This window comes from Balearica regulorum, chromosome Z, assembly GCF_011004875.1.
Source record: "Balearica regulorum gibbericeps isolate bBalReg1 chromosome Z, bBalReg1.pri, whole genome shotgun sequence".
Lineage (NCBI taxonomy): Eukaryota > Metazoa > Chordata > Aves > Gruiformes > Gruidae > Balearica > Balearica regulorum.
Window position 1 is genome coordinate 48,889,867 of NC_046220.1, and position 14,739 is coordinate 48,904,605.

Consider the following 14,739-nt stretch of genomic DNA (forward strand, 5'->3'; position numbering starts at 1 on the left):
CTCTGGAGATCTAGGAGAATCATTTGGTTAGTCAGTGAGCATCATGGTTTAACCCAGCAGGCAATTAAAACAACCACACAGCTGTTCACTCACTTCCCCCACCCCCCTAGTGGGATAGAGAAGAGAATCAAAAAGAGAAAAAAAAAAAAAAAGGTAAAAAGGTAAAACTTCTGGGTTGAGATAAAGATAGTTTAATAGGACAGAAGAAGAAGAAGAAGATTATGATAATAATAATATAATAATAATAAAACAAGTGATGCACAGCACAACTGCTCAGCAACAAAGCCAATACTCAGCTAGTTCTTGAGCAGAACTGCCTCCCAGCCCACCTCCCAGTTATATATGGAGCATGACATCATATAGTATGGAATATCTCTTTGGCCAATTTGGGTCAGCTGTCCTGACTGTGTCCCCTCCCAGCTTCTTGGGCGCCCCTCACCTTCTCATTGGCAGGGCAGTGTGAGAAGCTCAGAAGTCTTTGACTGCTTGGCAACAAGTAAAACCATCAGTGTGTTATCAACATTATTCTCATCCTAAATCCAAAACATGGCACTATACCAACTACTAGGAAGAAAATTAGTTCTATCTATCTCAGTCAAACCAGGACAGTGAGCTAGACTTCGAGGAGCCTGAATGCAGTTTCTTCAGACTAAGGGAACAGGTACGTATTCATAAAATGTGTCCCAGTGTATCTTGGGGTACAGAGCCTGTACGTATGGAGGACATAATTTTTGTAAATAGGAGTTTACATTCAGGACATCATTCACAATATGAATTTGAGAGAACTGCAGAACTTTTCATAGTGCTTACTGCTGCTATTGTGAAACAGCAAAAATGTGCATTAGTGCAATAGCAGAGACAGTGTTGTTTGTCAGAACCTCTAGGATATTTTTCACTTTTTACAAAGGCTGGATAGTTACTCTGAGAGTTTTAAGATGGTTCTAATGATAAGCAGCTTTAGCGATCACTTGCCTTTGTATGGTTTGGCTGCTAAGTTGTCCAAGCCTGACTGACATTCCAGACAACTTCCAACTTCAAGGTCTATGGTATTCAGAATTGCTCCTGCTTTTTCTACTGATCCCTATACAGTTCCAAGGTCCCTGATTTACTTCAAGGAAGTAGTGAGCTTGAATTTTTCCAAGCCAGTAAAACTGAATTTACCTACAGAGAGCACCATTGGTGTATTTTACAACCATGGTTATTTAATGGTTATGTTTGAGGGTAAGAATACAAATGCTTTGGGGGATTGTTTTCCCATTCCTGAAGGAGGGAGTTTACTAACTGTGGGATTTGCAGAAATCCAGGACAAGTATCCTCAGTTTCTGTACCCTAATCTCTGTCCTTTTCTTAATGTTGGAGCAGGGGTTTTACTAGATCAACAGAGGGACCACACATAAGATTCCAGGTAGCATAGGGTAAGGGGTTATATCCTGGTAGACAGCTAGGTTTCCAGTTATATTGTGCATAAATAAAAGTGAAAGCTATTTGGAGTCCCTCAATTACATTATGAATACATATCCCAATCGAAACAAATTTGGACTGGTTTCTTAAAAATGTTGTAAGGTTTCTCAATTTCTAAAATTATCATAGAATCATACAACGGTTTGGCTTGGAAAGAACCCTAAGGATCATCAAGTTCCAACACCCCTGCCATGGGCAGGGACATCCCCCACTAGACCAGGTTACCCAAAGCCCCATCCAACCTGGCCTTGGAACACTTCCAGGGAGGGGGCAGCCACAGCTTCTCTGGGCAACCTGTTCCAGTGCCTCACCACCCTCACTGTAAAGAATTTCTTCCTTGTCTCTGATCTAAGTCTACCCTCCTTCACCTTAAAGGCCATTACCCCTTGTCCTGTCACTACATGCCCTTGTCAACAATCCCTCTCCAGCTTTCATTTAATCAATTAGACTCAAATGGGTTCAAAATTAGGCAAAGATATACTACTAAAAAATGCTATTGTCAGATATCTGGTATAAGGATACTATGCTGCTGTTTTAACCACATAGAGGCTTCAGGCCCATCACTCCTGTAAGCCAGATGCCTAAGAGCACACTATGCTGATACTATCGTGCCTGACACAGTTTTTTCTGTCACATGAATTTTGGGTTACTGCTAGTTCAGAACCTGGGATGGTAATGAATGGGCTGCGCCAGGAAAACTGCAGGATCTCTCCCAATCTCCTGCCCACTTCTGACCCCAGCTGTGATGTTACAGCCATAATGTCACAACATGGTATACTATTTTTCAAGCTAAGATGCTGGATTTGGCACTGTCCCTGGGCATTCCATATGCACTGTTGCGGAAGCCCACATAGGACTGGCTCAGCTCTCCCCCTGCCACCATGCCCAACAGTGCGCCGGTGGCAGAGCGGACCCCTCAGGTTCATCCCAGTGCTGCCCTCGAGCCTCTCACAGGTGCCCCTGGCACGCCCCTGCTAGCATTTCTATGCTCTCCCTCTCCGCTGAGCTTTCCTGGGGACTGAAAAGCCAGTTGTCACACTGCCCTTGGCGCTGCAAGGAGTGGGGCCTCAGCTTGGGCCCCCTGCTCTTCTCATGGGGGCTTACAGTCTCCCAGCACCCACAGACCTTCTCTTTGTGCGGTTGTGAGAGAGATGCTGTCAATGGACACGGGGATCCCCTCCTTGCCCGTGTCCCCTCCAAGGGCACAGGGCTCGGCATGGGACTGGCAGGCAGCCTTAGAAATACCCTACAGCCACGGGGCCCTCCGAGCCTGGGGCCTCTGTCAGTCAGCTGCTCTCTTCTCCCTTCAGGGGTCACCATTGACCTGCAGAGATCACCCAGGAGCTATGTGTGGCCCTGCAGCATATTCTGGTTCCTTTGTGATCTCAACGCTCTGGATACTTTTGTGCAGGTATGGTAGCAAAAATCATTAGTGCTGGTTTTGTTCCCCTGGAAAGCTCGAGGGCAAGCCCTGCGTCGTCTGCCCTCAGGCCGGTGGTATTGCTGAAGCCCATGGCACTGGTCAGGTGCCAGACAGGCCTGCGGTCTCACACAGGGCTTGGCTCGCTAGAAACCAGCAGCTTCGCCCAGGAGCTGAGCTGAGCTGAGCTCTCCTCCGGGGGAACGCAGCGAATCCTCTTGCCCTGCCCGGGAAGACGTCTGGGCACTTCTGTCCATTTCCCAACATGCCACTCATTTTGAGCACAAATACAGCGTGCAGGCACTGTGCCGACAGTGCTGCTGGCTGCACTGGTGGCAGCACGGGCCACGTCACGTCCTTACCAACCGTTGCCGTTGCCCTCTGCTTTCAGCTGGACATCTCCCCGGGATACTGCTGGCCTTTCCGAGAGTCTTGGAGCCAGGTGGTCATTAGGTTGCCCGCACAAGTCCGACCAACCGCGATCACTCTGCAGCACCCGTTGAAGAAGTCCTCTGCGCTTGGGGACATGAGCAGCGCCCCCCGAGATTTCACCGTCTCGGTAAGTCTCTGCCAGGCACTTGGGGCTGGGACGTGGTGCTGCAGAAAAGCCGTAAGGGAGAAATGTGAGGGGAAGTGCAAGGTGGCGTCATCCCGCCTTAAGACTTGCCCAGTGCGTTTTGGCCCAACCGCTCAGCTGCACCGCATCCCGCGCCAGACTGCGCTGGGGCCGCGGGACAGGGGTCGGGTCACGGGCACGGATCCGGCATGCATGTTTTCTCATGGCTGAGTTGAGCCTGACCTGGTCCCCTGTGCTTTATCTCCAAGGGAGTGGATGAGGGAGGAGAAGAGGAAACTCTGCTCGGGACGTTCAGCTATGACATCGAGAAAGAGCCGACCCAGACCTTCCCTCTGCAGGTACGGGAAGCTTGTGTTGGCAAGAGGCCAGGGCAGAAACGCAGGTTTGCCAGCAAGTCAGTGGCAGGAGGAGCGTGGACGATCCCCACCCTGGCCGAGAGAGACGTGGCAGGGTTTGGAGGGCTGAGGCAGCACCCAGCGAGGGCAGCAAAAGTAGAGCGAGACCTAGGGTCCCCACAGCTTCCCGCCTACGCCTGCTGCTGCTTCTGGCAGAGCCAGCCAGAGCCTTGCCACCCCACGGGTGCAGCGCGCTGCCCTGAAACGCAAGTGTCAGGTGGCGACAGCCACCAGGCACCACCATGGGGATGCCCCGCAGCCAGCTGCAGGGTGGCCAGCATCCCCAGGCCTGGGCTCTGCTGGGGAGGCAGGTGGAGGAGCCGCTAGGTGCTGCCACACCCCATGCGTGGGAGCGCTCCTTGGCCACTCTGCCAGCACAGAGGCCACAGCGAAAGGAAGGGGTGGTGCGACAGGGACGGAGCCCCAGCTGGGCAGGCGGTGGCAGGGAGGACACCCAGCACCTTGCCCCAGCAGCAGGACTTTCCCCAGGCTCCATTTCCCCCCAGACCCAGCAAGGCTCAGGTTTCCACAGCGGCGCAGCCTACTCTCCGAGGCCGGGCCTTTGCTGTGCAGAGGCACAGGGACCCTGGGTGGGAGAAGGGAAGGAGAGAGAAGCTGTCCCCTCGGCCAGGGCGGGAGCTGCGCCTCCCGCAGCAAGGGTCAGGCTGTCAGAGGAAGACGCGGGGGGGCCTCCTGCCGCTCCTTACGCACCAGGAGCGACGTGTCTTTTTGCTGTGTTTTCTTTGCAGAAGAAGCTTCCCGGAGCCTTTCAGTTTATCAGGCTCGTCATACAGAGCAACTGGGGAAAGTCAGGCTACACCTGCATTTATCGAGTGCAGGTTCATGGGAAGATAACAGGAAGGAACGCCATGGGCCAGGCATGACGAGACTTCCTATCATAAAAATAAATAATGAAAAAAACCGCAACAAATCCCTGGGCAGAGGAATGTGGCTGTTAGTCTGGAGCAGAGCGACATCATTTCGCAGGCCCCCTCAAAGGCCACATTGGATCTAGACATAGCGGAGAACCTGGGTGGGCCTGAGAGGTGTGTGGAGGCCTGGGCAGGGGCGGTGTCCAACACATCGCCCAGGAGGAATCCCCCAGGGGGATCCTGGCTCAGCTTTCCCCGGCCACCGTGCCCACGGTGCCCCTCCAAGGCACAGACCTCTGGCCTGACAAGAACATGGCACCCCTGACGCTCCGGCCGAGCCGTGGGGCCTTGTAGAAAGGCACAGGTGCGTGGAGGCTTGTGCAATGCGTGACGGGCCGGGAGCAGCCATCACGAGAGTGCAGGTGCCTGGGAACGGGGCACCGGTGCCTCAAGGCAGCTGGAAGCAGACAGGGGAGCCAGGACAGGAGGGCTCTGGAGGTGTCAGGGGTCATCAGGGGGCTGGGGCAGTGGGAGTCTCAGCTTTGAGGAGCTGGGAAACCTCTGGGAGCCTCTGGGAACCTGTGGGATGAGGAGAAGGAAGTAAAGGCCAAGACAGCCATGGGGGTCTGGTTGCACCATGGGGGAACCTGACAGGCATGAGGGGTGTTGGGTGGTGCTGGTGGAATCACCCAAGGGGCGAAATACCTTGCCACAGGTGACACAGACCGTCCCGTGTCCGTCCCCCCCCCCCCAGATGGCCTGTGGACACAGGTATGTGTATGGAGAAAAAAATCCCAAGGCATGCAACAGCAGTCGCTCCACCACCTTCTGCAGGCAGGCTGATGCCCAGCCAGTCTCCAAGCAATGGCTGCTTTGCAAAGACCAGAGCCCCAGTCTTGATCGCTGAGCATGACGTTGAATGGCATGGAATAGACCTTTGGTCAATTTGGGTCAGCTGCCCTGGCTCCATCCCCTCCCAAGCTCTTGCCCACCCCCGGCCTCTTCCCTCGTGCGGCCAGAGGAAGAAACAGAGACAGCTTGATGCTCCGTGAGTGTAGTTTAGCAGCAGCTGAACGAGTGGTGTGTCATCCGCGCTCTTTTAGCTGGAGATGCAAAACACGGCACCGTAAGGCTGGGTCAGCATGGCTGGGAGAAAAACCTCTGCCCTACACAGAGACACCATTCCACCTCTGACAGCGCAAGGGAACGCTTACTTTCCCTTCTTCTCTGCAGAGGAGGAGATTCAAAGAGCAGAAGCACTGCCTGAAGCAGCTGTGGGATCAGGCGAGAGCAAAAAGCTCCATCCACCCTGCGTTCCCGATTCCTGCGGGCTCCGTAGGAGTGCTGAGCCCTGCCCAGGGGACACACAACATGTGGCACCCGGCGCAGAGCCCAACACGGCTCGGGAGCTCCCATGGGAGCGTAGGTGGCTGCGGATGGGTTGTGCCAGCAAAACTGCAAGGTCTCTCCCCACCTCCCGCTCCGTGAGACCCCCAACTGTGATGTCCCAATCATCACCTCAGACCATGCGGGCCCAGGGCTCTCTGAGGTCAGGGCTTTCCTCAGCAACGTGGTACTTTGGGACACGACTGCCGGGCAGGAAGCAGCTCGCGCTGTGTGCCTGTGACGGGAGCGCTTTGCACGGGAATCAGTTTGGAGCTTTTGCCCGAGTGGCCGTGCACTCGGCAGGCAAAACTCCTGACCGTGAAGGAGGGGCCGTAAGGTTGCCAGGGAGCTTGCTTTCTGCCCAATATGAGGCAGAGAAAGGCTCCCCGGAAAACACAAGGGGCACCGCGAGCCCCGTCAAGGACGAGAGCTGGCAGGAACATGGAGAATGGGTATGTGCGCACAGGGTTTGTTCCTTCTGGGGCCTCAGTTAAGCGGGGTAGCACAGGCAGGGTCTAACGCGGAGCTGGCGGGGGACACGTCGGGGCAGCTGACAAGGGCTATATGCCAAGCCGCAGGCATGGAGCTTGGGAAACTCGCTGAAAGCCCCTCTGACACCCCCCCCGGCCGCCCCCCGCCCCGGGGCCACCCCCTGCAGAGCTGCTGCTGGCCGGCTCAGGGTCATGGCTGGGGCATGCCAGGTATCCCTGCCGCCGTCCTGCACAAGCCGTCTCCGGGTGCCTGCCGCAGGCACTGCGCAGGTGTGTCTGGGCAGCCTCTAGCAGAGCCGCGGGAGAGCTCAGCCCTCTCCTCACCAGGTCTCAGCTGGGGAGAGCAGCCCCGGGGAGCTTTGGGGAGGGCTCTGGCCCTCCTGCTTCAGGGGCCTTCGGAAGAGGTGGGGGCTTCGGAGGAGGGCAGCCTGTGCCCTGTCCCCAAATGACACGGGGCCGCTGACGTGCCCACCCAAGGGCAGGCTGGTGCAGCAGGGCCCGGTGGGCAGAGGAGGACGGGGCGGAAGCAGCCGTGCCACCTCGCTGCCGCTTCCCTTTCCCGCCATGGCAGGTCCATCTCCCGGGAGCCTTCCCGAGGCCTGTCTTCTGGCCAGGGCCTCTGCGCTGGCACCTGCTGCCTGCCTCGGATCGCCTGGCACGGAGACCGTGCATAACAGGCCTCTGTCTTTTTCCTTCCCCAGGTTCACCCATTCGCAGGAGGTCCAGGGCATGACCCAGCAGGGGCCTGCATGCTGCGGGGCCTGCTCTCAAGAAAATGAGAGTAAGTTCAACACTGGTTTGCTCGGCAAAGTCCTCTGGGATGCACCCACAGAGCTCCTCTGCACCAGAGCTGGAGGAGATGGTGCTGGCACGACGCAGTGGAGAGGGGCCTGCAGGCTGCCCTGCTCTGGGCACAAGTCTGCCCAACAAGTTTTCGCCAGGAGCTTGACTCAAAAGGCGAGGGCAAACGCTCACAGGCTGCTAGCACCTGGCCACAGGGCAGACAGCTTTCTCAGGAAAGATGCCTGAGATCCTCCAGTGCCCTCCTGCCGCCCCCAGGTCCTAGTCCCCTGGGGCCTGGTGTTCAATGAGCTGGTGAGGGGTGAGGAGAAGAGGCTGCCTGCCACCCCGGCATGTTTGGGGCCGGGCCCGACAGCCCTGCTGAGCCAGCGTCATCCTGCTGCGCGGAAGGCCTGGGACCATCTCAGCTACGCGACTGCGACAGAGCTGGCTCCCATTTCCATGTCCTTGTGGGATCCTCTAGCAACCACGGGGTGCACCCATGTGGTGGGAGCCCGGAGGCCAAAGCCTTGCTCGTGCCGCCCTCCTTCCCTGGACGAGCCGTCAGTGCCCGCCCCTCAGTCCCTCACTCCCAGCTGCCCCCTCCCCAGGGCAAAACCCTGGCCCTGCTCTGGGGAGGGAGTGCGTGGGACCGGTGCCCACCTCCCCGTAGGGTCTGACATGCGTCCCAGCAGGTGTCCTCAAGAAGGGTCCTCAGGCTTTTCTCCTGTTTCGTTGGCAGACTTGGTCTTGATCGTTTCTGGCCGTCTGGCGCAGGCCCTGGTGTCCCTGCAGGGCTACCTGAGCACCTGCATCTGCACAGTGTGAGTACAGCACGTGTCTGATGTGGACACGGATCCGTGGGGGTGGTGGGAGGGGAGCAGTGAATGCCTGCTGCTCCGCCCAGTGCTGTGGAAACACCCCAACACAAGAGGGGTTTCATCTCAAGTGCAACCAGGCCTGCCGCCTTAGCGAAAGGGAAGAAGGCGAGCGCGCACAGCAGAGACTGCCAAAGAGCGGCTTTCCCTGGCTAGGTCTGCTCACTTCCTCGGATCATTGTAACTCCATGTCTGAAGGAGATCTTGGAGCACTTCCTTTGGCAAGCTTGGCCTGCACTGTTGAAGGATGCAGACAGAAACCGTGCTGCTTTTGAAAGGGGCTGGTCTGTCAGCTTTCCGTCAGCAGCTGACCTCCAGAATCAGTGCTGCTCAGCTTGCAAGTGAAAATGCCCCCATACAGGGCTCTGCCCCAGTCCCTGAGCACTGGTAACGCCAGGACTCCCTCTTTCTCAGGAAAGAGATCACCCAGAAGAGGAGCGGGCTCTCTCTCATCCTGTCCCTCATCTTCATGGCCGCTGTTGGTGAGTAATCGCCTGCTGCTCGCGGTAGCACAGACGTACGGGTTGCAAGTATCAGCGTGAGGGAGAGGTGCTGGAATGCCCGTGGGACTTTCCACCCTCCTGCTTCTGCAGCTCAGGGAGCTCCCTACATGCAGATCCCAGCCAGCCCAAGGGCCGCTGCAGACGCACCGGGCGTTAGGAAGCGCAGCCAGCAGGACCCTTTGAGACAGAGGTCCCTCCTCCTTTGCAGCTTTCCTTTGTGGACAGGCTGTGCAGAAGCTGCCACGGCGCAAGGGAATCCCTTGCTGCCTATGAGGGGAGGCTGAAAGTACAGCCTGCGTGTGAGAGAAGCAGATGGGCAGAGGCAGTGGGAGAGAACAGCCTGTGCGGCTGTGAAAGGGAGGTTGGAGGTGGTCTTTCTCTATCAGGGAAACGAGTGCCAGGTTGCAAGCTCACGCCGGGGACAGGCCCAGCTCCTGTGCTGCCGCTGTGCTGCGGCCGCTCCGGTAGCCCCCTGGTCGGAGGTGTGCTGGAGGAAGCGGAGACAGTGACAGCCAGGGCCAGAGCTGGGAATCGCTTGGGAACTGGAGCCCAGCTGAAGCGGGGCTCCGTGGCAGTGCCGTGCAGGGGGAGGGAGGGAGAGGTGGCTCTCTTGCAGGCCGTGGAGCCAGGTGTTGGTGCGCACCGCAGCAGGGAGCGAAGCTCTCAGCCAACCTCTTGCCACCCTGGTGTGGGAGGAGACAGCGTGACTACCGGGATCATTAGAAACAATAGTAAAATAACTGTCTGTTGGTGATGTGAATTACAGCTGGTGCCTACTGCGGGACTTCGCTGCCCATGTGGATGCTGTGGGCAAAGGAGGTGCCACAGGTCAGTGACTGTTGTGGGAGAGCAAAGTCCTGCAGAGGAGCACTGCTGACGGTGGTTGAGTAAATCACCAAATCCTCCGTCTCCAGGCCGTGACCCAAAGAAGCAGCAGCAGCTTCTGCGGTGCCTTTCTAGAGCTGCCGGCTCTGCTAAGCTCCAGCAGCTCTGGGACTCAAGCGTAGAGCCTTTCCCTTTCAGGTGCTGCAGGAGCAGCCTGTGGGCGAGCTGAAGTCTGTGTGGTAAGAGCCCTCTCCAGGCCCGCAGCTCATTCGCTGGGGTAGTGGGAGTCCTGCTTGTGCTGTTTGCACTCCCCTGTGTACTGCCCAGGGCTCGTGCCTTTCCCTCCCGCTTTGCCTTTTGCCTCAAGCTGGAGGTGAAGGGAAGCACTTGCAAAGCAGGGAAAGAAAAGCGGGGCTCGAGCACCTGTGTCTCTGCTCATCTCCAAGCCTGGAGGCTCTGGGAGGGGCTGGGCAGCTCTGACAAGATCCGCTTTCCCGGTGTCTGCAGGAACTCACTTGCTCTGCTGGGGCAACAAGTCCAGGAGGTGGCACAGCTGAGGAAGGAGGTTGCGCACATGGCTGAAGAGATGAGCCGTCTGAAGGAGGTGATCCTGTGCTTTGGGAAAGAGGGCAGGGCCCCACACAGGGTGCTTTCCTGGGGCTGCTGATGGGGTTTTCCTGCTCACTCTGCCCACCCATCCCTTACCGGGGCTTGCTGGCTGAGCTTCTCTGCTCTAAAGCCCCTTCCTCTGACCAAGCTAAACTGGGCCCCGGGCCACGCTGGCAGCGGAGGACTGGTGCCTCTGGTAGTTCTGGCCTGGCCCCAGAGAGCAGTGAAGCACGAGTGCCCTGCCAGAAGCATCCGGCCCTGGCGGAGCTGTGCCCATCTCCAGGCTGAGCTGGACAGCATGGAGGTGGAGATGAGGCTGTGGGCCCCAGACCCACGCCCACGCTATATGGTTGTAGACACAAATGCTCTTGCTGAGCCCTCGCCATTGCCATCAGGCAGCTTTGAGCACAGCAGCTGTTTGGACAAGGCTTGTCTTGCACTTTCTGACACGGGCTCCTTCCTTTGCTCTGTGCCAGGACTCCATGGTCACACTGAACGGCCCGCTGACGTGGTCGTCTCCCGTGTTCATTTCTGTCTTTCCCAGGAACTTCAGGACATGAGAATGGCAGTGTCCGCGATGCCTTTGGAAGAGAGCGTCCAGATGTCTGCCTGGACTCTGAAAAGTGCGGGTAGGGATGCGGGCAGGCAGGTCTGATTGATTGCGCTGGGCTCCTGCTTAGCACTCCCAAAAGGAGGCCGTGCTGCAGACTCTGCTCTCTGAGGTAGGGGGAGATGAGATGAAATCCCAGGGCCCAACAGTGCGCCGGTGGCAGAGCGGCCCCCTCAGGCTCCAAGGGCACGGGGCTCGGCGTGGGACTGGCAGGCAGCCTTAGAAATACCCTACAGCCACGGGGCCCTCTGAGCCCGGGGCCTCTGTCAGTCAGCTGCTCTCTTCTCCCTTCAGGGGTCACCATTGACCTGCAGAGATCACCCAGGAGCTATGTGTGGCCCTGCAGCGTATTCTGGTTCCTTTGTGATCTCAACGCTCTGGATACTTTTGTGCAGGTATGGTAGCAAAAATCATTAGTGCTGGTTTTGTTCCCCTGGAAAGCTCGAGGGCAAGCCCCGCGTCGTCTGCCCTCAGGCCGGTGGTATTGCTGAAGCCCATGGCACTGGTCAGGTGCCAGACAGGCCTGCGGTCTCACACAGGGCTTGGCTCGCTAGAAACCAGCAGCTTCGCCCAGGAGCTGAGCTGAGCTGAGCTCTCCTCCGGGGGAACGCAGCGAATCCTCTTGCCCTGCCCGGGAAGACGTCTGGGCACTTCTGTCCATTTCCCAACACGCCACTCATTTTGAGCACAAATACAGCGTGCAGGCACTGTGCCGACAGTGCTGCTGGCTGCACTGGTGGCAGCACGGGCCACGTCACGTCCTTACCAACCGTTGCCGTTGCCCTCTGCTTTCAGCTGGACATCTCCCCGGGATACTGCTGGCCTTTCCGAGAGTCTTGGAGCCAGGTGGTCATTAGGTTGCCCGCACAAGTCCGACCAACCGCGATCACTCTGCAGCACCCGTTGAAGAAGTCCTCTGCGCTTGGGGACATGAGCAGCGCCCCCCGAGATTTCACCGTCTCGGTAAGTCTCTGCCAGGCACTTGGGGCTGGGACGTGGTGCTGCAGAAAAGCCGTAAGGGAGAAATGTGAGGGGAAGTGCAAGGTGGCGTCATCCCGCCTTAAGACTTGCCCAGTGCGTTTTGGCCCAACCGCTCAGCTGCACCGCATCCCGCGCCAGACTGCGCTGGGGCCGCGGGACAGGGGTCGGGTCACGGGCACGGATCCGGCATGCATGTTTTCTCATGGCTGAGTTGAGCCTGACCTGGTCCCCTGTGCTTTATCTCCAAGGGAGTGGATGAGGGAGGAGAAGAGGAAACTCTGCTCGGGACGTTCAGCTATGACATCGAGAAAGAGCCGACCCAGACCTTCCCTCTGCAGGTACGGGAAGCTTGTGTTGGCAAGAGGCCAGGGCAGAAACGCAGGTTTGCCAGCAAGTCAGTGGCAGGAGGAGCGTGGACGATCCCCACCCTGGCCGAGAGAGACGTGGCAGGGTTTGGAGGGCTGAGGCAGCACCCAGCGAGGGCAGCAAAAGTAGAGCGAGACCTAGGGTCCCCACAGCTTCCCGCCTACGCCTGCTGCTGCTTCTGGCAGAGCCAGCCAGAGCCTTGCCACCCCACGGGTGCAGCGCGCTGCCCTGAAACGCAAGTGTCAGGTGGCGACAGCCACCAGGCACCACCATGGGGATGCCCCGCAGCCAGCTGCAGGGTGGCCAGCATCCCCAGGCCTGGGCTCTGCTGGGGAGGCAGGTGGAGGAGCCGCTAGGTGCTGCCACACCCCATGCGTGGGAGCGCTCCTTGGCCACTCTGCCAGCACAGAGGCCACAGCGAAAGGAAGGGGTGGTGGGACAGGGACGGAGCCCCAGCTGGGCAGGCGGTGGCAGGGAGGACACCCAGCACCTTGCCCCAGCAGCAGGACTTTCCCCAGGCTCCATTTCCCCCCAGACCCAGCAAGGCTCAGGTTTCCACAGCGGCGCAGCCTACTCTCCGAGGCCGGGCCTTTGCTGTGCAGAGGCACAGGGACCCTGGGTGGGAGAAGGGAAGGAGAGAGAAGCTGTCCCCTCGGCCAGGGCGGGAGCTGCGCCTCCCGCAGCAAGGGTCAGGCTGTCAGAGGAAGACGCGGGGGGGCCTCCTGCCGCTCCTTACGCACCAGGAGCGACGTGTCTTTTTGCTGTGTTTTCTTTGCAGAAGAAGCTTCCCGGAGCCTTTCAGTTTATCAGGCTCGTCATACAGAGCAACTGGGGAAAGTCAGGCTACACCTGCATTTATCGAGTGCAGGTTCATGGGAAGATAACAGGAAGGAACGCCATGGGCCAGGCATGACGAGACTTCCTATCATAAAAATAAATAATGAAAAAAACCGCAACAAATCCCTGGGCAGAGGAATGTGGCTGTTAGTCTGGAGCAGAGCGACATCATTTCGCAGGCCCCCTCAAAGGCCACATTGGATCTAGACATAGCGGAGAACCTGGGTGGGCCTGAGAGGTGTGTGGAGGCCTGGGCAGGGGCGGTGTCCAACACATCGCCCAGGAGGAATCCCCCAGGGGGATCCTGGCTCAGCTTTCCCCGGCCACCGTGCCCACGGTGCCCCTCCAAGGCACAGACCTCTGGCCTGACAAGAACATGGCACCCCTGACGCTCCGGCCGAGCCGTGGGGCCTTGTAGAAAGGCACAGGTGCGTGGAGGCTTGTGCAATGCGTGACGGGCCGGGAGCAGCCATCACGAGAGTGCAGGTGCCTGGGAACGGGGCACCGGTGCCTCAAGGCAGCTGGAAGCAGACAGGGGAGCCAGGACAGGAGGGCTCTGGAGGTGTCAGGGGTCATCAGGGGGCTGGGGCAGTGGGAGTCTCAGCTTTGAGGAGCTGGGAAACCTCTGGGAGCCTCTGGGAACCTGTGGGATGAGGAGAAGGAAGTAAAGGCCAAGACAGCCATGGGGGTCTGGTTGCACCATGGGGGAACCTGACAGGCATGAGGGGTGTTGGGTGGTGCTGGTGGAATCACCCAAGGGGCGAAATACCTTGCCACAGGTGACACAGACCGTCCCGTGTCCGTCCCCCCCCCCCCAGATGGCCTGTGGACACAGGTATGTGTATGGAGAAAAAAATCCCAAGGCATGCAACAGCAGTCGCTCCACCACCTTCTGCAGGCAGGCTGATGCCCAGCCAGTCTCCAAGCAATGGCTGCTTTGCAAAGACCAGAGCCCCAGTCTTGATCGCTGAGCATGACGTTGAATGGCATGGAATAGACCTTTGGTCAATTTGGGTCAGCTGCCCTGGCTCCATCCCCTCCCAAGCTCTTGCCCACCCCCGGCCTCTTCCCTCGTGCGGCCAGAGGAAGAAACAGAGACAGCTTGATGCTCCGTGAGTGTAGTTTAGCAGCAGCTGAACGAGTGGTGTGTCATCCGCGCTCTTTTAGCTGGAGATGCAAAACACGGCACCGTAAGGCTGGGTCAGCATGGCTGGGAGAAAAACCTCTGCCCTACACAGAGACACCATTCCACCTCTGACAGCGCAAGGGAACGCTTACTTTCCCTTCTTCTCTGCAGAGGAGGAGATTCAAAGAGCAGAAGCACTGCCTGAAGCAGCTGTGGGATCAGGCGAGAGCAAAAAGCTCCATCCACCCTGCGTTCCCGATTCCTGCGGGCTCCGTAGGAGTGCTGAGCCCTGCCCAGGGGACACACAACATGTGGCACCCGGCGCAGAGCCCAACACGGCTCGGGAGCTCCCATGGGAGCGTAGGTGGCTGCGGATGGGTTGTGCCAGCAAAACTGCAAGGTCTCTCCCCACCTCCCGCTCCGTGAGACCCCCAACTGTGATGTCACAATCATCACCTCAGACCATGCGGGCCCAGGGCTCTCTGAGGTCAGGGCTTTCCTCAGCAACGTGGTACTTTGGGACACGACTGCCGGGCAGGAAGCAGCTCGCGCTGTGTGCCTGTGACGGGAGCGCTTTGCACGGGAATCAGTTTGGAGCTTTTGCCCGAGTGGCCGTGCACTC

The 14,739-nt window shown here is 58.2% G+C and overlaps 1 protein-coding gene across 1 annotated transcript; it reads left to right on the forward strand.

Annotated features, from left to right (window-relative positions):
• Positions 1-2,651: 2,651 nt before the first annotated feature.
• LOC142599510 (uncharacterized) lies at positions 2,652-13,124 on the forward strand. Its single transcript, XM_075740484.1, has 14 exons — positions 2,652-2,872; positions 3,273-3,440; positions 3,707-3,796; positions 7,304-7,383; positions 8,125-8,206; positions 8,675-8,742; positions 9,530-9,591; positions 9,787-9,827; positions 10,096-10,192; positions 10,742-10,826; positions 11,102-11,202; positions 11,603-11,770; positions 12,037-12,126; positions 12,933-13,124. The coding sequence occupies exons 3-14, from the start codon at positions 3,714-3,716 to the stop codon at positions 13,065-13,067; spliced, it is 1,092 nt and encodes a 363-aa protein (XP_075596599.1). The 5' UTR covers positions 2,652-2,872; positions 3,273-3,440; positions 3,707-3,713; the 3' UTR covers positions 13,068-13,124.
• The last annotated feature ends 1,615 nt before the right edge of the window (positions 13,125-14,739 follow it).

Bases quoted from the DNA above. Each gene is read 5' to 3' on its own strand.
- LOC142599510 (XM_075740484.1), top strand. From the start codon at position 3,714: ATGAGGGAGGAGAAGAGGAAACTCTGCTCGGGACGTTCAGCTATGACA. The intron at 3,797-7,303 runs GTACGGGAAGCT...TTCCTTCCCCAG, and splicing joins CCCAGACCTTCCCTCTGCAG to GTTCACCCATTCGCAGGAGG. The intron at 7,384-8,124 runs GTAAGTTCAACA...TTTCGTTGGCAG, and splicing joins CTGCTCTCAAGAAAATGAGA to ACTTGGTCTTGATCGTTTCT.